This window comes from Mobula hypostoma, chromosome 21 (genome assembly GCF_963921235.1).
Source record: "Mobula hypostoma chromosome 21, sMobHyp1.1, whole genome shotgun sequence".
Lineage (NCBI taxonomy): Eukaryota > Metazoa > Chordata > Chondrichthyes > Myliobatiformes > Myliobatidae > Mobula > Mobula hypostoma.
The window spans coordinates 62,625,403-62,650,391 of NC_086117.1; the positions used below are offsets into that span (position 1 = coordinate 62,625,403).

General features: G+C 44.2%; 1 protein-coding gene across 2 annotated transcripts in view; it reads left to right on the forward strand.

Moving 5' to 3' along the window:
• The window catches only part of LOC134360064 (phosphatidylinositol 4-kinase alpha), a 267,869-nt gene that overhangs the window by 32,178 nt on the left and 210,702 nt on the right, over positions 1–24,989 (forward strand). For both annotated transcript variants that reach the window (XM_063074140.1, XM_063074141.1), the window contains exons 6-7: positions 6,207–6,302; positions 19,540–19,723. In XM_063074140.1, coding sequence (XP_062930210.1) covers positions 6,207–6,302; positions 19,540–19,723 — 280 coding nt within the window. The remainder of the gene's footprint in view (positions 1–6,206; positions 6,303–19,539; positions 19,724–24,989) is intronic.

Sequence of the window (24,989 nt, forward strand, 5' to 3'; positions counted from 1 at the left end):
GAAGAATGAGGGGAGACCTCATAGAAACATTTCGAATATTAAAAGGCATGGACAGAGTGGATGTGACAAAGTTGTTTCCCATGATGGGGGAGTCTAGTATGAGAGGGCGTGACTTAAGGATTGAAGGGCACCCTTTCAGAACAGAGATGCGAAGAAATTTTTTTAGTCAGAGAGTGGTGAATCTATGGAATTTGTTGCCACGGGTGGCAGTGGAGGCCAAGTCATTGGGTGTATTTAAGGCAGAAATTGATAGGTATTTGAGTAGCCAGGGCATCAAAGGTTATGGTGAGAAGACGGGGGAGTGGGACTAAATGGGAGAATGGATCAGCTCATGATAAAATGGCGGGGCAGACTCGATGGGCCGGATGGCCGACTTCTGCTCCTTTGTCTTATGGTCTAAATCTGAATCCCTGCCTCCTGCTCCAATTCTTCAGCCATGCAGTTATCTGCCACCTCATTCTATCCCTATCCTCACTGTCATGTGGCACAGGCAGCAATCCTGAGATTACTGCCCTTCAGGACCTGCTTCTCAACTTCCTTCCTAACCCCCTGTATTCTGTTTTGAATTGCATTGACTTTATTACTTATGTCCTTCGTGTACACGAGAAGTAAAAATTTTTTTGTTAGGTCTAAATGTGCAATGTGCAATTTATTGTAATTTGTAATAAATAGTATGTACAACAGGAGAGGTAATATATCGTAGAAAAACAGTTGTATCAGCATGAATTAATCAGTCTGATGGCTTGGTAGAAGAAGCTGTCCCGGAGCCTGTTGGTCCTGGCTTCTATGCTGCGGTACCATCTCCCGGATGGTAGCAGCTGGAACAGTTTGTGGCTGGGGTGACTCAGGTCCCCATTGATTCTTCGGGCCCTTTTTACACACCTGTTTTTGTAAATGTCCTGAATAGTGGGAAGTTCACATCTACAGATGCACTGGGCTGTCCGCACCTCTCTTTGCAGAGTCCTGCGATTGAGGGAAGTACAGCTCCCATACCAGGCAGTGATGCAGCCAGTCAGGATGCTCTTAATTGTGCCCCTGCAGAAAATTCTTAGGATTTGGGGGCCCAAACCAAACTTCTTCAACCGTCTGAGGTGAAAGAGGCGCTGTTGTGCTTTTTTCACCACCCAGCCGGTGTGTAGAGATCACGTGAGATTCTTGGTGATGTGTAAGCCGAAGAACTTAAAGCTGTTCACTTTCTCACCCCAGTTCCATTGATGTCTATAGGGGTTAGCCTGTTTTCATTCCTCCTGTAGTCCACAACCAGCTCCTTTGGTTTTGCAAAATTAAGAGAGTGGTTATTTTCTTGACACCACTGTGTCAAGGGTGATGACTTCTTTGTAGGCTTCCTCATTATTATTTGAGATTAGGCCAATCAATGTAGTATCATCAACAAATTTAATTAGCAGGTTGGAGCTGGGGTGGCGACACAATCAAGAGAGTAAATGAGGGGGCTTAGGGCACAACCCTGAGGGGCACCTGTGTTGGTATCAGAGGGGCAGAGGTGAGGGAGCCCACTCTTATCATCTGCCATTGATCTGACAGGAAGTCCAGGATCCAGCTACACAAAACAGGTTGAAGGCCGAGGTCTGTGAGCTTCTTGTCGAGCCTGGAGGGAAGTATGGTATTGAATGCTGAACTGTAGTCTAAGAACAGCGTTTCTCATGTAATCATCCTTCTTCTCCAGATGTGTAAGGACGGTGTGTAGAGCTGTGGCTGTTGCGTCATCTGTGGGTCAGTTGTGTCGGTAGATGAATTGCAGGGGGTCCAATGTGGGTGGTAGCAAGCTGCAGATGTAGTCCTTGACTAGCCTCTCAAAGCATTTGCTTATTATTGAGGTGAGTGTGACAGGACGCCAGTCGTTCAGACATGCTACCTTGGTCTTTTTAGGTACAGGAACAATGGTAGATATTTGGAGCAGGAGGCTACAGTTGCAGAGGGAGAGATTACAATGTCTGCAAACACACCTTCCAGTTGTGCCGCACACAACCTGAATACCCTTTGCTGAGATGCCGTCCAGATCCGCAGCCTTGTGATTGTCCACTCATTGGAAACAACTGCGTACTTCAGTCTCAGAGAAGACCAAGGTACAGGTCACTTTGGAGCCTCTCCTCAGGGCTCAGTGTTGGCAACATTGAATCAAGCGTAAAAAAGATTTAGCTCATCTGAGAGAGAGGCAGTAATGTTGGAAACACCACTGCATTTAGCTTTGAAGTCTGCAGTGGTGTGCAGACCTTGCCAAAAGCTGCGTGTTGTTGGTGAAGAGCTGTGTCTGGATCTTGTTCCTGTATTGTTGTTTCACTGCCTTGATGACTTTGCGCAGATCGCAGCTACATTTCTTGGTTTTAGGACTTCCTCCCTTTTTCTCCAATGTCGTTGATACCAATATGTGCGATGACTGCTGGCTTCCTCACCCTCCCTTTTCAGGGTATTGTGGACGCATTCTGAAACATAGCGGACCTTGGCACCTGGGAGGTAGACTACCATCTATATTGAGTCCATAGAATGGCCTATCTGCCTCCCTAACTATAGAGTCTCCTAGTCCTGCTGCTATCCTCTTCCGTTCCCTACCCTTCCAAGCCACAAGGCCCGACTCAGTGCCTGAGGCACTGCCACTTTGCTTCCCCCAGATAGTTTTTGCCCCAACAGTACTCAAAATGGAGTGCTTATTGTTGAGGGAGATGGCCACAGGGGTGCTCTCCCTTCCGTCTCTTGACAGTCACCCATTTATCTTGTCTCCTATAGCTTTGGGGTGACTACTTCCCTGTAGCTCCCATCTATCACTTCCTCACTTTCCATAACAAGCTGAAAGTTGTCGAGTTGCAACTCCAGTTCCCTAACATGGTCTCTAAGGAGCTGCATCTCGATGCAGCTGTGGCCATCGGGGAGGCTGGAAACCTGGAAATCCCACATCTGACACGCAGAACTGAACACTGGCTCTGCAGACATACCCCCAATTCTTTCAAGAGTTAAATAAGGAAAAGAAATAAGAAATAAACTTACCTACTTACCTCGCCTCTGCCTGATCTCATCGAAGTCTGTTGAGCCAAAGCCTTACCACTCTGACGATGACTGCTCTGCTAAACGGTACCTCTCTTTTATGGAGACTGGGTTTTTAAACTCTGCTCCTGACCTGTGCAGGAATGCTTCTACTGTGTCTGCACTGCTGTCCAATCAAAGACTCCTGCTGAAAACTGGCTGTTTTCTCAAGCTCTGCTCTGGACCTGCGCAGTAACGGTTCAACTGTGTCTGTGCTGCTATCCAATTGAAGTCAGAGTCCATATCTTAACCCATTTGAAATGTTGTGGCATGACCTGAAGAGGGTTGTTCATCCAAGGTATCTCAGAAATATTGAAGAAGTGAAACAGTTTTATAAGCAGGAATGGTCTAAAATTCCCCCAAGCTGATGAGCAGGACTGATCAACAGTTTCCGGAAATGTTTCGTTGAAGTTATTGCTGTCCAAGGGGGTCACCCCAGTTCATGTTCTTTTTCCAACACCAACATGTAATATTGAATCATTTTCCTCAATATATAAATAAATAAACAATGATAATGTTTTTTGTGTTATTTATTTAATTGGGTTCTCTTTATCTAGCTTTAGGACTTACATGAAGATTTGATCACATTTTAGGTTATAATTATGCAGAAATAGAGAAAATTCTAAAGGGTTCACAAACTTTGTAGCACCACTGTATATTCTGTCTGGGAGTTCCCATTCAGTCATGGGATAAATTCCTTAAACACAGGGGTGGGAATTGAATCTGGCTTGCTGGTGCTATAACAGTATTACACTTATCACTACGCCACCGTGCCTTCTGTTATGTAGTTCAGTGACATAAAGGGATATACTGGGCTGTGGTTTAGCATTTTATTCAATAGTTGGCACTTGTAGAGACAACAGCTGCTCTGATGAGTTGAATTTTCTTGAATTGGGTGATAGTGCAGGTTAACTCTGTGTTGAAGTTAACTTTAATAAGAAAAGTGGATTCCCATTAATTGGGACACATTGGGACCAGTACATTTTGGCCCAATTAAGCGATTGCCCTAATTAGTGGAACTTTCATGGAAGTAAGACCATAAGATATAGGAGCAAAATTAGGCCATTTGGCCCGTCGAGCCTGCTCCACCATTTCATCATGGCTGATCCATTTTCCCTCTCAGCCCCAATCTCCTGCCCTCCCTCTGCATCTTTTAATACCCTGACTAATCAAGAATCTATCAACCTCTGCCTTAAATATACATAAAGACTTGGCCTCCACAGCAGCCTGTGGCAGTGAATTCCACAGATTCTCTACTCTCTGGCTAAAGAAATTCCTCCTCATCTCTATTCTAAAAAGACACCCCTCTACTATGTCCTCTGGTCCTAGATTCTTCCACCATGGGACTCATCCTCTCCACATCCACTCTGTCGAGGCCATTCAACACTTTATAGGTTTCAATTAGGTCACCCCTCATTCTTCTGAATTCCAGTGCATACAGGCCCAGAGCCATCAAACGCTCTTCATTTGACATAGTTAGATAGTTAAAAAGGGATAAAAAGACAAATTGAGTGATAATTAATGCATTTAAATGAAATGCCGGAAAAATTAGAACACATTGACAGTGCTGCAGTACTATAAACAGTGTATTAGTTCCTGATACTTATTGATGGAAGAATTCACTGCATTGTGTTTTGACTGTAAATGAATGAAATCAGTACAGACACCTAGTCTTAATCTACCATCCACATTCAAATCTGAAGACTGGTTGCAGTTGAAATTAATATTTTCTATATACCCTAACTAGTGCAGATAATGGACTACTTTAATACAAAGCTGTTGACGATTGCATTTTCCAAATTTTCATTGAAGCATTCAAACTGATTGTCAATATATTCAAATTCTTCGTAGTTCCTAACTTATTTTAGTAGTGAAATAGTTTTATTTTCACTCCCAGCCAATTCTGTCATCTCTAAACCTGAACGCTTGAAACCACAGTGAGCAAAATACTTCTGACTTGTTTCTCTGCTTAATTTTTGCCAACTATCAGTGACAAAAACCACAGTTTTTTGAACACAAACACATGCAACAGATGCTATTTAAAGACTGTTTGCTGAAAGCTCTGTGTCGTGTCTAACATCCACACACGTGCACACGACTGATGCCAGTTGGAAGCTGTCTCCTGCCCCAAAGAAGGAAATCCCAGCTATATTTCTGATTAGTTTTTGTTCTTTAAGAGTTGTCTCAAATAAGCAGCTGCTCCAATTAACTGATGTCCGGATTAACTGGAATCCACTGCATTTTCTTCTGGGCATGTTGCTATGTTTACAATTTGTTAGAGGATTTTGTACGTCATCAAAGACATTTGCAAATTTCTACAGATATGGTCTGTGTCACTGTCCAGGATCGAAATAAGCTGCAAAAAGTTGTAAACTCAGACAGCTCCATCATGGGCACTAACCTCTGTGGTAGACAGGACATCTTCAAGGAGCAATGCCTCAAAGAGGTGGCATGCATAATTAAGCACTCCCATCACCCAGGACATGCCTTGTTCTAATTGCTACCATCAGGGAGGAGGTACAGAAGCCTGAAGGCACACACTCAACTATTCTGGAAAATCTTCTTCCCCTCTGCCATCAGATTTCTGAATGTGCATTGAACCCATGAACACAACCTCACTACTTTTTTTCTTTTTTTGCACAATGTAGTTAATTTAACTTAAAAAAAATATATACTCATAGTAATTTATAATTTTTATTATTGGTATTGCAGTGTACTGGTGCCGCATAACTACAAATTTCACGACAAGTGCCTCTGATATTAACTCTGATCCCAACCATCCAATCAGCATCCTCTTTGACTTTCTATCTTTAGGCTGGAGACACTGATACATAAAAACAACAACAGTCAGGATGGGAAACAGTTTCTTCCCCAAGGCCTTTAGGCTTCTGAATTCCCTGCCACATCACATTCGAAGTGGCAACGGTTAATCTGTCCTGCGCCTTACAATATTTTATTTATGCACTTTACCTCAGTTATTTATGAGTAATTCATCTGTAGGTTTTATCCTTACTCTCCTAAGTTATTGTGTGTTGTATGTGTTATGTGTGCTACTGTGGTCCAGAGAAACATTGTCTCATTTGACGGTATACATGTATACAGTTAAATGACATTAAACTTGACTTGATTTGACTCGAGACTGTTGTGATTCTGACTCTATTTCTACTTAGGTGCCTTAAGGCAGGATCAGCCGCAGACGCAGAAATTGTGGAAGCATTCTTGGCTAGTCTCTCCAATCGTTTATACATATCCCAGGAGAGTGATAAGTAAGTATAGCAAAATTCTTCAAATCTGTTTTTCCAATTGTGGATTAAACCATAAAACCCTTTTATTGCATAAATCAAGCTGAAAATCTGGGAACAAGTGCATGTGACAGATCCAATCAGAATCAGGTTTAATGTCACCGGCCGAGGTCATGAAATTGGCTTTATGGCAGCAGTCCATTGCAATAACTGGTTCAAATGGTTCAATTTAATTTCAGACTATGTGTACAGTATACAATCTGAAATTCTTACTCTTCGCAGACATCCGCGAACAAGAAATCCCATAGAATGAATCATAGAAATATCCGAACTCAGAACCCCGAAGCTCCCTCGTCCCACACTCAAGCAGCAGCAGAAGCGTCAGCCCTCCCCTTCCCCGACTTGTGCTAGCAGAAGCACCGACACCCCCATTCCGCCACCGTGTAAGGAACAGCAAAAGCTCCTAAAGAGCCTTGATCTGGAGTCCATCGAAAGCTACAGCCCATAATCCAGCACTTCGGTATCTCAGACAAGCTCTCTCTCTCCATTGAGGGACAGAGAAGTTGCTCGCCTGCAACAATGAGTGTGGAGACAACTCATAGTAAAAGAATCTATAAATGACAGTAAGGTATATATGTAAAAAATAAATAAGTAGTACAGAGAGAGAGGGGAAAACTACTGAGGTAGTGTCCACTGTCCATTCAGAAGTCTGATGGAGGAGGGAAAGAAGCTGTTCCTGATAAGTTGAATGTGTGTCTTCAGGCTCCTGTACCTCCTCCATGATGGTAGCAATGAGAACAGGGCTTGTCCTGAGTGACGGGGGCCCTTAATGATGCATGCTGCCTTTCTGAGGCATTGCCTTTTGAAGATGTCTTGGACGTTGAGGTGGTTAGTGCCCATGATGGAGCTGGATGAGTTTGCAATTCTCTGAAGCTTTTTCCGATCCAATGCAGTGGCCCCTCCATACCAGACGGCGATGAAACCAGTCAGAATGCTCTCCACGGCACATCTGTAGACGTTTATGAGAACAGCAATGCCAGCCTTTTGTCTCTGAATTCTGAAGGCCATTTATGAATGCTATTTGCAAAATATGTCAAGCAGAGTAAGATATTGCATCAATTGTTATGCAGTTCAACTTATTTTCCATGATAAAATGCATTCTAATTAGAACAATAAGCCAGTGTCCATTTTTAAATATTAAGGAATATTTTTAGTATTGACTCAGAACATTCGCAGTCCAACTAAAACAGATTTAATTCTGATTGAGGTAGAAAGAAGTGTGATATGAACTGCAAGACCTGCATATCTTTGCTTTTATACCTTATTGAGTCTGGATTGCTACTGTTATTACTGTGGACGAGGTCACTGGAGAGACACTGAAGCTGGTGATATAGAACTCTTTATTCAGCAAACAAGCAGGCATTATACCGGAGACACTCTTGGATGAAGTGAACTCCCTAATCCAATATTACCTGACATTTTTATATGCTAAAGATCAAAGGTAAGGGCAGGACAATTCTATAGTTACAATGTATCTACAATGCTTCCTTTGAATTACATATAATCTTCACACCAACACTTCGGACACCCAAAATGAATGTTAATCCCCACTAACTCTGGGCTGAATTCATGCATATGCAGACATCTCAGGTCAATGAAGTGTTTCTTGTTTTGCAATCAACCCCAGTCAGCAGCTCCAGGAAGACCATTGTTCTGAGCTGCATTGTAAACTCAATCTACCATCTACATTCAAATCTGAAGACTGGTTAGAGTTGAAATTAATATTTGCTATACACCATAACTCCAGAATATGCCCTAACTATGTAAATATTATTTGTCGGACAGGATTTAGTTTATTCGAAGTACTGTGTTTTTTAGTAGAAGTGGCCAAAGCGTCTTGGATCTAATTTCAAAATGGGCAGTTTTATTGTTCATAATATAAGAGACAGAACCAACTTATGACTAATTTGCATTCCAGTGCAAGTTTCATTGGGTCTTCAGTTTCCTCCCACAGTCCAAAGATATACTGGTTGGTAGGGTAATTGATCATTGTAAATTGTCCCGTGATTATGCTGAGGTTAAATAGATGGGCTGCTGAGTGGTGCGACTCATTGGGCCAGAAGGACCTGTTCCACAGTGTACCTCTAGATAAGTAAAAGTTGAAGTAATCTGCACCTTTAGGGCGTGACCTGATATTGCAAGCTGACAGTTAAAAACTGTGACTTCTTCAGAAATGAAATTCTCTAATGTTAGCTGATACAGCTGTCCTGCTGTTAGGGACAATTTCAAGCCAAGATTAACTGGAGAGCTAAAATCTCTTTAAATTTGTCGCCACATGTGAAAGGCATTGACAAAGCTCTATTTTCTGTTCTTTCCTGAAATTGTTACTTCCAACAAGCCATCAGGCTGATCAATACCTCTAATGATTAACCAAGCCCACTATGCTCCCCACCACCACTACATTATCATTAACCCACTCTACTAACACTCCCCACAGTAGTAAAGTGAACCAAGTCATCCAAGAGATGCTGAAGCTAGTGGATATAGAAGTGGTTCATTCAACAAAAAGAAGCATCAAACTGAGAGCCTTTCAAAGGAAGAGGCCTGTTCAATCCAATATTACATGACATTTTATATGCTAAAGATCAAAGGACACTTCTGTAGTATCAATGTACAGTATCTACAATGCTTCCTTTGAATTACATATAATTTTCACAGATCTTCTTCGCACCCACACTCCAGATACCTAAAATGAATGTTAACCAGCATTGTCTGGCTTTCCAATTACCTGCTATCTACAGCTCTAGGAGCCTATTGTCCAGGGCTACATTTTAAATTTAATCTATAGTCCACGTTCAGGTCGAAAGATTGTTTAGTGAAGTTAATGTCTTGCTATATAGCCTAACTCCAGAATACTCCCTAATACTCACCACTAGTTTATCATTAACCCATTTCACTACAGTCTCCACCACCACTGCTTTATCACAATAGTGTAGTGGTTCACACAACGCTTTACAGTACCAGTGACTCAGGTTCAATTACGCCGTTGTCTCTAAAGAGTTTCTATGTTCTCCCTGTGACCATGTAGGTTTCCTCCGGATGCTCCTGTTCTCCTCCCACAGTCCACAAGCGTGCCGGTTGGTGGGTTAATTGGTCATTGTAAACCGTCCTGTGTTTAGGGTAGGTTAAATCGAGAGTTGCTGGGTGGCATGGCTCAAGTGGCTGGAAGGGCCTATTCCGCTCTATATTTAAATAAATAAATAATCTCAATAAATAAATAAACCCACTCCACTATACTTCCCACCTTCATTACTTCATAATTTCCTGTCAGAATCACCTTATGGAGAGATCAGTACCAGAATCAGAATCAGGTTTAATATCCAGAAACACCGTAAGAAAAAGGAGCAGAATTCGCCATTCAGCCCATCAAGTCTGTTCCACCAATCCATCATGGCTGATTCCGGATCCCACTCAAACCCATATACCTGCCTTCTCACCATATCCTTTGGTGCCCTGATGCCACCTTAAATAAAAGGGCTCCCCTCAGTTTTGAGGCTGTGCCCTCTAGTTCTGGATACATCCACCATAGGGAACATCCTCTCCACATCCATCCTATCTAGTCCGTTCAACATTCGGTAGGTCTCAATGAGATATCCCTGCATTCTTCTAAATTCCAGTGAGTACAGGCCAAAAGCTGCCAAGCATTCCTCATATGTTTACCCCTTCATCCTCATGAACCTCCTCTGGACTCTCTCCAATGACAACACATCCTTTCTGAGATACGGGGCCCTAAATTGTTGACGATACTCGAAGTGTGGCCTGACTGGTGTCTTATAAAGGCTCAGCATTAACTCCTTGTTTTTATATTCCATTCCTCTTGAAATAAATGCCAACATTGCATTTCCCGCCTTTACCAAAGCCGTAACCTGTAAATTAACCTCCTGCAAGTCTTGCACAAGGACTCCTGAGTCCTTCTGCACCTCTGATGTTTGAACCTTCTCCCCATTTAAGTGATAGTCCACACTATTGTACTTTTTACCAAAATGCATCATACATTTCCCAACACTGCCACTTTTTTGCCGTTCTTCCAATTTGTCTAAGTCCTGCTGCAATCGCATTGCTTCCTCAGCACTACCTACCCCTCCAACTATCTTCATATTATCTGCAAACTGCCACAAAGCTGTCAATTCCATTATCTAAATCATTGAGAAACAGTGCGAAAAGCAGTGGTCCCAATACTGACCCCTGAGGAACACCACTAGTCACTGGCAGCTAACAAGAAAAGGCTCCTTTTATTCCCACTCGCTGTCTTCTGCCTGTCAGTCATTCTGCTATCCATGCCAATATTTTTCCTGTAGTGCCATGGTATTTTATACAGTCGACCTTCACTAATCCGACTACCTGTAATCCGGTTCCTTCGATAATCCGACACTGATTATGCTTAATGTGATCCTTCTGTACTTCGGCATTTTCACTAATCCGGCACTCCTTAGGTCCCAATGGTGCTGGATTAGTGAAGGGTGACCTGTACATTCTATTATATACAGTTGAAGTCAGAAGTTTACATATACCTTAGCCAAATACATTTAAACTTAGTTTTTCACAATTCCTGACATTTAATCCTAGAAAACATTCCCTGTCTTAGGTCAGTTAGGATCACTACTTTATATTAAGAATGTGAAATGTCAGAATAATTTATGATTTATTTTGGCTTTTATTTCTTTCATCGCTTTCCCAGTGGGTCAGAAGTTTACATACACTTTGTTAGTATTTGGTAGCATCGCCTTTAAATTGTTTAACTTGGGTCAAACGTTTTGGGTAGCCTTCCACAAGCTTCTCACAGTAAGTTGCTGGAATTTTGTTCCATTCCTCCACACAGAACTGCTGTAACTGAGTCAGGTTTGTAGGCCTCCTTGCTCGCACATGCTTTTTCAGTTCTGCCCACAAATTTTCTATCTGATTGAGGTCAGAAAATGATGTCAACTCTGGTTCATCCTTGGGAGCAATTTCCAAACACCTGAAGGTACCACGTTCATCTGTACAAACAGTACGCAAGTATAAACACCATAGGACCACAGACCTGTCATACTGCTCAAGAAGGAGATGCATTCTGTCTCCTAGAGATGAACGTACTTTGGCGCGAAAAGTGCAAATCAATCCCAAAACAACAGCAAAGAACCTTGTGAAGATGCTGGAGGAAACAGGTAGACAAGTATCTATACCACAGAGAAACAAGTCCTATATCGACATAACCTGAAAGGCTGCTCAGCAAGGAAGGAAGCCACTGCTCTAAAACCACCATAAAAAAGCCAGACTACAGTTTGCAAGTGCACATGGGGACAAAGATCTTACTTTCTGGAGAAATGTCCTCTGGTCTGATGAAACAAAATTGAACTGTTTGGCCATAATGACCATCATTATGTTTGGAGGAAAAAGGGTGAGGCTTGCAAGCCAAAGAACACCATCCCAATCATGAAGCATGGGGGTGGTAGCATCATGTTGTGGGGGTGCTTTGCTGCAGGAGGGACTGGTGCACTTCACAAAATAGATGGCATCACAAGGAAGGAAAATTATCTGGATGTATTGAAGCAACATCTCAAGACATCAGCCAGGAAGTTAAAGCTCAGTCACAAATGGGTCTTCCAAACGGACAATGACCCCAAGCATATCTCCAAAGTTGGGGCAACATTGCTTAAAGACAACAAAGTCAAGGTATTGGAGTGGCCATCACAAAGCCCTGACCGCAATCAGATAGAAAATTTGTGGGCAGAACTGAAAAAGCATGTGCGAGCAAGGAGGCCTACAAACCTGATGCAGTTACACCAGTTCTGCGTGGAGGAATGAAGAAAATTCCAGCAACTTACTGTGAGAAGCTTGTGGAATGCTACCCAAAACGTTTGACCCAAGTTAAACAATTTAAAGTCAATGCTACCAAATACTAACAAAGTGTATGTAAACTTCTGACCCACTGGGAAAATGATGAAAGAAATAAAAGCTGAAATTATTATTCTGACATTTAACATTCTTAAAATAGAGTAGTGATCCTAACTGACCTAAGACAGGGAATGATTTCTAGGATTAAATGTGAGGAATTGTGAAAAACTGAGTTTAAATGTATTTGGCTAAGGTATATGTAAATTTCTGACTTCAACTGTACGTTATTTTATATGTTATATCACTGGCATATGTCGTGATTTTTTTTAACTTTGCGGCAGCAATACATGATTAATATAGAAAAAACATGTAGTGCAGTAAATGTGTGTATGTGTGTGTGCTGTGAGGTTTCACTGCTAATGTAATGGTTTCTTTGTAGCAGCAATGACTACAGATAATGGGAGCTTTGCAATGTGCGCTATGGAATGAAGGCATGTTGTTCTTTCTTGTGGGTCTGGGAGCAGGAATTTTGTGGTCTTTTGTCAGCAAGAGATGAAGAGAGAGGACACGAATGGAAAGAGTTGGTAGACCGGTGGACGGAGTGGATTCGGAGCGAGGGTCTAATGGTCAGCGACGCTTGGAGGAGGTTGATGAGGAACGAATGGACGAATCCGTGAGCTCTAACATGCACATTAGACTGTTTCATTAAAATAGGCCCTTTTTCTTTTTATTTTCGTTACTAACCCTATCGTCAGATTAAGATTGAGGCTCATGGGGGCCTGCAAGGAGAAGGCTGGCGAGAGTTTTCTGAGAACATTGTCAATGCACTTGGTGTTTCGAGCTGCTTTTGAGGAAGCGCGTGGCTGCATTGGGCCGGATACCGAATTTAAGATGGGGGACTGTGTGGTGCACCCAGTCGAAGCCAATGGTGGTATGGCCTGAGGAAGCAGCGAGAGTGATGGGGACCCCCAAATGTCCCAGAGTGCCTGAGAGTGAGGCTGTCTTAGTGGACATTCTGGAAGACCACACGGAGGACTTGGGATTTCCTGCTGGAGTACTATAGAACATAGAACATAGAATAGTAAAGCACAGTACAGGCCCTTCGGCCCACAATGTTGTGCCGACCCTCAAACCCTGCCACCCATATAAGCCCCCACCTTAGATTCCTCCATATACCTGTCTAGTAGTCTCTTAAACTTCATTAGCGTATCTGCCTCCACCACTGACTCAGGCAGTGCATTCCACGCACCAACCACTCTCTGAGTAAAAAACCTTCCTCTAATATCCCCCTTGAACTTCCCACCCCTTACCTTAAAGCCATGTCCTCTTGTATTGAGCAGTGGTGCCCTGGGGAAGAGGCACTGGCTATCCACTCTATCTATTCCTGTTATTATCTTGTACACCTCTATCATGTCTCCTCTCATCCTCCTTCTCTCCAAAGAGTAAAGCCCTAGCTCCCTTAATCTCTGATCATAATACATACTTTCTAAACCAGGCAGCATCCTGGTAAATCTCCTCTGTACCCTTTCCAATGCTTCCACATCCTTCCTATAGTGAGGTGAGGCCTGAACTGCAGGAGCCCTCAGTTGTACAGGCGAGCAGGATGGCAGTGATTGTCAGGAACACTACGAAGCGGGAGGTCACCTTCAAGCGGGGGATGCCCCTTGCGCATCTGTTCGTGCTAATGGTAATGTATAGTATCCCTCTGAGACAAGCCGGGGAGAAACTATTGAAAAAGGGGGAAAGTTGACCGCTGGGTCATTCAACCTCGAGGACTCCCCAGTTCCTACGGGTTGGAAGAGGAGGTTGATAGAGAAGATGTTGAAGCTGGAAGGTGTCTTTTCCACTGATGGGTTTGACGTGGGTTGTTCCAAGAGCACCTGTCACACTATCCGGGTGACCAAGGTCACCCCATTTAGAGAGAGGTCACAGAGACTGGCCCCTGCAGAGGTGGAAGATGTTTGGCAGCATGTATGTAAGTTGAAGGAAGCTGGGATCATCACCGAGTCCCGAAGCTCCGATGCGTCTCCAGTAGTAGTGGCCCGAAAGAAGGATGGGAACGTACGGATGTGCGTGGACCATAGGACTCTGAACAGGCGTACCGTCCCTGACCAGTATACAGTCCCAAGGATCAAAGGCGTGCTGGCCTGGCTGAGTGGTGCAAAGTGATTCAGTGTGCTGGACTTGAGGAGTGGATATTACCAGATGCGCATGAGTGAGACTGACAGAGAAGACGGCATTTATATGTCCCCTGAGATTCTTCCAGTTCGAAAGGATTCCCTGGGCATATCAGGAGCCCCTACATCCTTCCGGAGGGTCATGGAGAAGACGGTGGGCGATATGAAATTGCTTGAAGAATTGGTATATCTGGATGACCTCATAGTGTTTGGACCCACCTTAGAAGAACATGAAGCGAGGCTAGTCGTGCTGGGCTGCCTAAAAGCTAAAGGGTTAAAACTTGCCCTGGACAAGTACCAGTTCTGCCAAATGTCTGTTAGCCATGTTTGGCGTATAGTCTCATGGTATGGAGTAGGTACAGCTCCGGCTAAGATAGAGGCGGTGACCATTTAGCCAAGACCCCAGACTGTGAATGCTCTGCGCTTGTTCCTTGGGTTCTGTGGTTACTATCTGAGGTTCGTGAATGGCTACACAAAAGTGAGTCACCTATTGAATCAGCTTCTGTGCAGTTACCCTCCCTTGGAGAAGAAAGGGAGGGGGAAAATGGACAGGAGGGTGGAGAGTATCCTAGCCCGTTGGAGCCCTTTGGACCGAGGTGGGATGCAAAGTGTGAAGAGGCCTTTCACTCGTTGTAGGAGCTGCTGACCCAGGCACCGGTGTTGGCTTTTGCAGACCCCCGATTACCGTATGTACTGCACACGGATGCCAGCCGAGAGGGTTTAGGGGGCATCCTGTATCAGGATCAGGGCACCGGGTTGAGACCTGTTGTGTTTGCCAGCTGGAGTCTGGCATTGAAATGGGCAGTGGTGGATAAGCTGAGTGACTTCCTCTACGGGGCCAAGTTTGAAGTGAGAACGGACAACAACCCCCTAACTTATATCCTGACCTTGGCTAAACTGGATACCACAGGCCATCGGTGGTTGGCGGCGTTGTCAGCCTATGATTTCAGCCTGAAGTACCGGCCGGGAAGCATTGATGCTGATGCTTTGTTCTGGTGGGCACATGAGGGACTGGACAGGGACGAGGAGTGGGAGAGCGTCTCTGCCCCTGGGGTGAAGGCCATGTGTCAGTTTGCCATCACCGTGAAGGCAGAGGGAAAGGAGGGGCAGGATTGAGTGGGAGTTCTGATGACGCCATTCCCCAAGTTTACTGTAACCTTACTGCTCTGAAGACAATTCAGCTACTGGAATTGAGTCTAGGGAAGTGGCAGCCGCTCAGTGAGATGATCCAGGTATCGGTACTATCTGGTCAGTGGTCGGAAAGGGAGACGCGGCTCAGATGGAGAAGGCGAAACATGCATCGGTGCCTCCATTGCTGAGAGAATGGCTTAGTTGGAGTTGCGGAGCCAAACCTTATATCGGGCCATGTCACCCCTAGACTGGCCTCGGTGTTGCCAGCTAGTTCTGCCGGAGAAGGGTTGGAGGACTGCGTTGAAATCACTTCATGATGATTCTGGACATTTGGGGTTTGAAAAGACCTATGGATTGCTCATATTGCTCAGATTACTGGTCCCGAATGAAGTCAGAGGTTGAGGAATACTGCAAGTCGTGCATTCGATGCATACAGTGAAAGACACTGCCTACACAAGCAGTTCCCTTGTCCCACTCGCAGAGTGCGGGGCCCCTGGACCTGGTGTGTATGGATTTCCTGTCAATAGAACCCGATGCTAGCAATTCGGCGAATGCCTTAGTAATCACGGACCACTACACCAGGTATGCACAGGCTTTTCCTACCAAGGACCAGAGGGCGTCTACAGTGGCCAAAGTGTTATGGGAGAAGTATTTCATTTATTATGGCCTTCCCAGGGGGAAGCCTGTCAGATGCCAAACCTACCAGTTTTCCGGGTGAAATCAGAGGATGGGAATGGGCCTGACAAGATTCTCCATCGGAACCACCTGCTGCCCCTGGGTCAAAAGGTGCAGGTAGACCTAGAGCCCAACTTGGAACCTACACCTAGTAAGAGAACTCTGCGGAAACGTGGGGCAACTGCAGGGCCCACAGCAGAAGAGGTTAGGCCGGCCCTCACGCCTGAGAGGGATAGTGATTTGTGGTATATGCTACCTTTTGCTAACTCCTCATTGATTGAGGAAGAGACTTCCAGCCCTTCTCCCGCTGAATCAAGTGAAGTGGGGGGGGGGGTGCTATCTGTGGACAGCCTGGGTTGCAGCAGGACTCTGCAGGGGAGGTCGCTGGGCTTGGCCACGGGACAGAGGGGTCCGAGTTGCAGGGAGGCACAAGTGATAGGTTGAGGGAGGCCTTGCCAGGTAGACTGGAATTATCCCCATTAATGTCTGAACCTGAAGAGTTAGGTGAGGGTGTGCAGAGGTCTCAGAGAATTTGGAGAATTAGGAGACCACCGGAAAGGCTATCCTACGTAGCACCGGGGAACAGGGTGTGACGCCTACCGTTTGGGGAGCTAAGGAGCCTTTAACACCTAGATTGGACTTTGTGTTTTGCAGGAGGGTTGGTGAATTATCTCAACGGCATGAGGACATGACTAAATTTGGTGGGGGGACAGTGTAACGTGTTGTAAGGTTTCACTGCTAATGTAATGGCCTCTCTGTAATGTTTCACTGCTAAGGTAATGGTTTCTCTGTAGCAGCAATGACTAGAGATAACGGGGGCTTTGGAATGTGAGGTATTGAATGAGAGGCATGTTCTTTCTTGTGGGTCTGGGAGCAGGGATTTTGTGGTCTTTTGTCGGTGAGAGATGAAGAGAGAGGACGCGAATGGAAAGAGTTGGTAGACTGGTGGACGAGGGTCTGACGGTCGGCGACGCTCAGAGGAGGTCGACGGGGGACGAATGGAAGAATCCGTGAGCTCCAACATGCACATTAGACTGCTTCATTAAAATGGGCCCTTTTTCTTTTTCTTTTCGTTACTAACCCTATAGTCAGATTATGATTGACAAAGTTCATTCATTTATTTGCATGTGGTGAACTGTCTGATATTTTGCGGTTTGGATTTGTAACCAGGCAACACATCACACAGCATCCACACAAACAAGGTTTCTCAGTTTGGCTAGGCCAGAGGCTGTCTTCCCCTAGACAAACTGATGCTGGCCGAACTTGAGGGTTACACATTATATGTATATATACACAAGGAAAAATTAATATTATATAGTAAATAGTTAAATTAAATAAGTAATGCAAAGACAGAAATAAAAATGAGGGAAGTAATATCCATGGGTTCAATGTCCATTCAGAAATTGGATGGCAGAGAGGGAAAAGCTGTTCCTGAATCGCTGAGTGTGTCTTCAGGCTTCTGTACCTCCTTCCTGATGTAACAATGAGAAGGCGGCGTGTCCTGTTGTCCTGTGTGATAGGAGTCCTTGTTGATGGAAGCCGCCTTCCTGATGCTCCGCCCTTGAGGATGTCTTAGATACTATGGAGCAGTGGTCCCCAACCACTGGGCTGCAAAGCATGTGCTACTGGACCGCGAGGAAACGATATGATTTGGCGATATGAAACCATATGAGTCAGCTGCACCTTTCCTCATTCCCCGACACGCACTGTTGAACTTGAACACCACCCCCCCCGCCCATCGGCCGGTCCGCAAGAATATTGTCAATATTAAACCGGTCTGCGGCGCAAAAAAGGTTGGGGATCCCTGCCGGAGGATGGTGCTTATGATGAAGCTGACCAATTTTATAACACTCTGCAACTTACTTTGATCTTGTACCATATAGTGATGCAGCCAGTCAAAATACTCTTCATGCTATATCTGTAGACAATTCCTAGTGTTTTAGGTGACAACCAAATCTCCTCAAACTCCAAATGAAATATAGCCGCTGTCTTGCCTTCTTTATAGCTGCGTCGATATGTTGCAATCCGATATTCCTGTTCTTAGTGTTACTTTATGGACATACAATCAGTCCATGTATATAAGCTAATCTTGTGTACGTACTTATTGTGTTCTTTATACTTATTGTCTATTTTTACGCTACTCGGATCTGGAGTAACAATCATTTTGTTCTCCTTTACACTCGTGACAATAAACAATCTTGAATCTTCAAAGTTCAAAAGTAAATTTTGTTACCAAAGTACATATATGTGACAATAATCAACCCTGAGATTCATTTTCCTGTGGGCGTACTCAGCAAGTCAATAGAATAGTAACTATAGCAGGATTAATGAAAGATCAACCAGAGTGCAGAGACGACAAACTGTGAAAACGCAAATATAAATAAATAGCAATAAATAATAAATAACAAGATAAAGAGTCCTTAGAAATGAGATAATTGGTTGTGGGAACATTTCAATGATGAGGTAAGGGAAGTTGAGTGTAGTTATCCCATTTTATTCAAGATCCTGATGGTTGAGGGTAGTAACTGTTCTTGAACCTGGTGATGTGAGTCCTGAGACTCTTGTACCTTCTACCAATTGGCAGCAGTGGGAAAAGTGCATGTCTTGGGTGGTGGGGATTTCTGATGATGGATGCTGCTTTCCTATGACAGCGTTTCATGTAGATGTGCTTAGTGGTGAGAGGGCTTTACCCATGATGGACTGGGCCAAATCCACTACTTTTTATAGGATTTACCATTTAAGGGTACTGGACAAGTCTTGAAACATTTGCTGAAGCAGTGCGGTGATCAGGCTTTTACTGGAATTAAAATACTGTACACTGATTTTACGAATTACTTCATTCACTGTTTGATTACAGGATTGTTTAAACCTTTGTCCTACATGCTGCCTCTTGTGTTTGGTCCTTTGTTATCTAGTGGAATTTCATGGTAAATAGCTGTTTATTAAATTCTTGTTGGAATTAATTGGAATGTTATTTCTTTGGTTCCTGATGCAATGTTCCAGATTTAATTTTAACGCCTTATCTGGTGCCTGAGTTCATTTGCCTGCCAGAATGAGATTGTACACAGCTGTATTATTTTTTTTCTCTCAGTAGATTTTTATCTTGTGATTTTTTTTTTCTGAACTGGTATCCAGAATTAATAATGATTGAAATCAGGCCAGAAAAATATTGCCTTGTGCAAGGAGCTCTAGTTTCTGTTGATGTGCAAGACCTGCTCTGCAACTTATGGCATCCCTTACAACTTTATTTGCTTTAAAGGATTTTGGTTTCAAATGAATTGTAATTTGAGCATGATGAATGCGTTATTTTGAAATTCGAAGAACGAACGCTGAATTTGCACTCTGTTGGAATTTTGAGTCCTGTGGTGTTTCTTGTGGATTCATTTTTTGCTTTCTTCCTCCAGGGACGCCCACCTAATTCCTGACCACACGATCCGCTCCCTTGGCCACATTGCTGTGGCGTTGAGAGACACCCCAAAGGTGATGGAACCAATCCTGCAAATCCTCCAGCAGAAGTTCTGTCAGCCTCCATCTCAGCTGGATGTCCTTATCATTGATCAGCTGGGCTGCATGGTCATCACCGGCAACGTAAGTGAAATGGTGCAGTCGGTCACGGTGCTTTGTACTTTAGTACAGCTGCTTGTGGTCTAAGTTAGGTAATGACGTGAAGTGTTTTTCAATATAAGTTGGATGACATAATCTATACATAAGTTATATTATGTATTTATAGTTATTGTGTTTTTTGTGTACAGCATTGGATCTGGAGTAATGATTATTTAGTTCTTCTTTACACTTGTGTACCAGAAAGTACATTAAACAATCTTGAGTCTTAATCTTGAGGATGTCAATCATCATTCTCTCGTGTCCCTCCTCCTCCTCTTTTTCCCAGGGCCCAGTCTCCTCTCCTATCAGACTCCTTTGGACTTTCACTTCTTCCACCTATCACCTCCCAGCTTCTTACTTCATCGGCCTTCCCCCTCAGCCAGCTTCACCTGTCATCTGCCAGCTTGTTCTCCTTCCCTTCCTCCCATCACCTTACTCTGGCTTTTTTCCCCTTCCTTTCTCATCCTGATGAAAGGTCGTGACCCGAAATGTCAACTATTTATTCCCCACCATTGTTGCTGCCTGACCTGCTGAGTTCCTCCAGCATTCTGTGTGTGTTGCTCTGGATTTCCAGCATCTGCAGAATCTTTTGTTTTTTTTTATTGCTGTCTCTTGCCATTGTCCTTTGGAGATCTCATGCACCATGTAAAGCATTAAAATTAAATCTGGAACATTGCATCACAATCCAAAGAAATCTTCTCACATCTCTACCAAGAATTTAGTAGACAACTCTTTATTGTGAGATTTCTGACATTATCAATGTGGAGTAGATCACATCAGACTGAGTTGTGCAGCACAGAAACCTGCCCTTCGACATTAACTGTTCCATGGCCACCAAGATGTCCATATCCCTCTAAATTGTTCTTGTCCAACCGGTCCATGGCCAACAAGATGCTCTTATCCTTCTAAATTGTTGCTGTCCAATTTGTCAAAGAGAGGAAGTATAACATAGCAAGGATGAGCGGGAAGCCAGAGGATTGGGAGACTTCTAAGGAGCAACAGAAGATAACTAAAAAGGCAATACGGGGGGAAAAGATGAGGTACGAAGGTAAGCTAGCCAAGAATATAAGGGAGAATAGTAAAAGCTTTTTTAGGTATGTGAAGAGGAAAAAATTAGTTAAGACCAAAGTTGGGCCCTTGAAGACAGAAACGGGTGAAATTATTACGGGGAGCAAGGAAATGGCAGACGAGTTGAACAGGTACTTTGGATCTGTCTTCACTAGGGAAGACACAAACAATCTCCCAGATGTAATAGTGGCCAGAGGGCCTAGGGTAACGGAGGAGCTGAAGGAAATTCGCATCAGGCAGAAAATAGTATTGGGTAAACTGATGGGACTGAAGGCTGATAAATCCCCAGAGCCTGATGGTCTGCATCCCATGGTACTTAAGGAGGTGGCTCTGGAAATCGTGGACGCATTGGTAATCATTTTCCAATGTTCTATAGATTCAGGATCAGTTCCTGCGGATTGGAGGGTAGCTAATGTTATCCCCCTTTTTAAGAAAGGAAGGAGAGAGAAAACAGGCAATTATAGACCAGTTTGTCTGACATCAGTGGTGGGGAAGATGCTGGAATCCATTATAAAAGATGAAATAGCGGCATATTTGGATAGTAGTAGCAGGATAAGTCCGAGTCAGCATGGATTTACGAAGGGGAAATCATGCTTGACTAATCTTCTGGAATTTTTTGAGAATGTAACTGTGAAAATGGACATGGGAAAGCCAGTGGATGTAGTGTACCTGGACTTTCAGAAAGCCTTTGATAAGGTCCCACATAGGAGGTTAGTGGGCAAAATTAGAGAAAATGGTATTGGGAGTAAGGTACTGACATGGATAGAAAATTGGTTGGCAGACAGGAAACAAAGAGTAGGGATTAACGGGTCCCTTTCAGAATGGCAGGCAGTGACTAGTGGGGTACCGCAAGGCTCGGTGCTGGGATCGCAGCTATTTACAATATACATTAATGATTTAGATGAAGGGATTAAAAGTAACATTAGCAAATTTGCAGATGACGCAAAGCTGGGTGGCAGTGTGAAATGTAAGGAGGATGTTATGAGAATGCGGGGTGACTTGGACAGGTTGGGTGAGTGGGCGATGCAGTTTAATGTGGATAAATGTGAGGTTATCCACTTTGGTGTCAAGAACAGGAAGGCAGATTACTATGTGAATGGTGTCAAGTTAGGAAAAGGGGAAGTACAATGAGATCTGGGTGTCCTTGTTCATCAGTCAATGAAAGTAAGCAGGTATAGCAGGCAGTGAAGAAAGCTAATGGCATGTTGGCCTTCATAACAAGGGAAGTTGAGTATAGAAGCAAAGAGGTCCTTCTGCAGTTGTACAGGGCCCTGGTGAGACCACACCTGGAGTATTATGTACAGTTTTGGTCTCCAAATTTGAGGAAGAACATTCTAGCTATTGAGGGAGTACAGCGTAGGTTCACGAGGTTAATTCCCAGGATGGCGGGACTGTCATATGTTGAAAGATTGGAGCAACTGGGCTTGTATACACTGGAATTTAGAAGGATGAGAGGGGATCTGATTGAAACATATAAGATTATTAAGGGATTGGACACGCTAGAGGCAGGAAACATGTTCCCGATGTTGGAGGAGTCAGAACCAGAGGCCACAGTTTAAGAATAAGGGGTAGACCATTTAGAACGGAGTTGAGGAAAAACTTTTTCACAGAGGGTTCTGGTTCTGTGGAATGCTCTGCTTCAGAAAGAAGGCAGTGGAGGCCAATTCTTTGGATTCTTTCAAGAAAGAGATAGAGCTCTTAAAGATAGCAGAGTCAAGGGATATGAGGAGAAGGCAGGAAAAGGGTACTGATTGTGGATGATTAGCCATGATCACAGTGAATGGCGGTGCTGGCTCGAAGGGCTGAATGGCCTACTCCTGCACCTATTGTCTATTGTCAATAGCCACCAAGAATCAGAATCATATTCAGAATCAGGTTTATTATCACTGGCATGTAACGTGAAATTTGTTAACTTAGCAGCAGCGGTTAAATGCAATACATAATGTAGAAGAATAAAAAACAAAATAAAATAATAATAAATAAATAAATTACTGTATACGTATATTGAATAGATTAAAAATCGTGTAAAAAAGCAAATAATATATATTTAAAAAGTGAGGTAGTGTCCATTTAGGAATTGGATGGCAGAGGAGAAGAAGCTGTTCCTAAATCGCTGAGTGTGTGGCTTTAGGCTTCTGTACCAGCTACCTGATGGTTACAGTGAGAAAAAGGGCATGCCCTGGGTGCTGCAGGTCCTTAATAATGGACGCTGCCTTTCTGAGACACTGCTCCTTGAAGATGTCCTGGGTCCCTTGTAGGCTAGTACCCAAGATGGCGCTGACTAAATTTACAACCCTCTGCAGCCTCTTTCGGTCTTGTGCTGTAGCCCCCCCCCCATACCAGACAGTGATGCAGCCTGTCAGAATGCTCTCCACGGTACATTTTTTGAGTGTGTTTGTTGACGTACCAAATCTCTTCAAACTCCAAATGAAGTATATCCGCTGTCTTGCCTTCTTTGGGACTGGGTTAGATCCTCAGAGATCTTGACACCCAGGAATTTGGAACTGCTCACTCTCTCCACTTCTGACCTCTCTGTAAGGATTGGTATGTGTTCCTTTGACTTACCCTTCCGGAAGTCCGCAATCAGCTCTTTCGTCTTACTGATGTTGAGTGCCAGGTTGTTGCTGTGACACTACTCCACTAGTTGGCATATCTCACTCCTGTATGCCGTCTCGTCACCACCTGAGTTTCTACCATGCCGAAATCCCTCTAAGTTGTTCCTATCTGGACTATGGCCAGCAAAATGCCCCTACCCCTCTAAATTGTTGCTATCCATGTACCTGTCCAGCTAGTTCATGGCCAGCAAGATGTCCTTAGCCCTGTGAATCGTTCCTGTCCATGGAACCTGTCCAACTGGTCCATGGCCACTAATCACAAACAGGAGATCTGCAGATGCTGGAAATCCAAGCAATACACACAAAATGCTAGAGCAACTCAGCAGGCCAGGCAACATCTATGGAAAAGAGTACAGTCGACATTTCGGGCCATGGCCCTTTGGCAGGACTGGAGAGAAAAAGCTGAGGAGTAGATTTAAAAGGTGGGGGGAGCGGAGAGAGAAGCACAAGGTGATCGGTGAAATGAGGAGGGGGAAGGGTGGAGTAAAGAGCTGGAAAGTTGATTGGTGAAAGAATACAGGGCTGGAGATGGGGGAGTCTGATAGTAGAGAACAGAAGGCCATGGAATAAAGAAAATGGGGGGAAGAGCACCAGAGGGAGGCGATGGGTATGCAAGGAGATAAGATGAGAGAGGGGAAAGGGGATGGGGAGTGGTGGGGAGGGGCATTACCGGAAGTTCGAGAAATTGATATTTATAACATCAGGCTACCCAGGCAGAATGTAAGCTGTTCCTCCAGCCCTAAGTGTGGCCTCATCATGGCAGTAGAGGAGGCCATGGATAGACATATCGGAATGGGAAAGGGAGGTGCAATTAAAATGGGTTGCCATGGCCACCAAGATGCCCATATCCCTCTAAATTGTTCCTATCCATGTACCTGTCCAACCCGTCCATAGCCACCAAGCTTCCCCATCCCTCTAAATCAGGATTTCTCGACCAGGGTTCCGAGAGAGATTGTTATACACAAAAACATTGTTTTTTGAACTTTGCACAACACATGATGCTAGTGCTCGCAGTGGTGGGCAGTGACCGAGTAGCAATCTCGTTAGAAGTCTGTCAGCCCAGTATGGCAGTGCTCTGTAGGACCGTGTTTAATTGCTTGAGTCCATTCTCAGTTTTTGACGTGAGATAGGGGAGTCTGTTGATAATTGATGAGTGCTCTATTGCACAGAGGGGATGATGGGAGGCTGATAGTTGGTGTGCAACCTCTCACACTCCACAGAAGCATGGTACACTGACCCCTCCTGGCCACAGAATGGACAGGTGGACAGGGTGTCAATGCTTAAACTCCTGTTGCACAGTACTGCCTTATGCAACACCTTCCACCCCAAGTCCCCAATCTACAGGGGTAGGACCCCTGCGTAAAGGGATTTCCTCAGCTGCCAGATAGTAAAACAGATTGCCAAGGCAAGTCTGGTCGGCAGATGAAGGCAAGGAAGTGAAAGATGTTCAAGAGCAGCCGTACAGAAACACTTTGGAGCGTCACGGAAGGGTACAGTGGGCATCCCTGCAGGACAGCTCACATGGTGTGGGACCTTCTCCCATGTGGTACCTGAGGCCTGGATCCGAC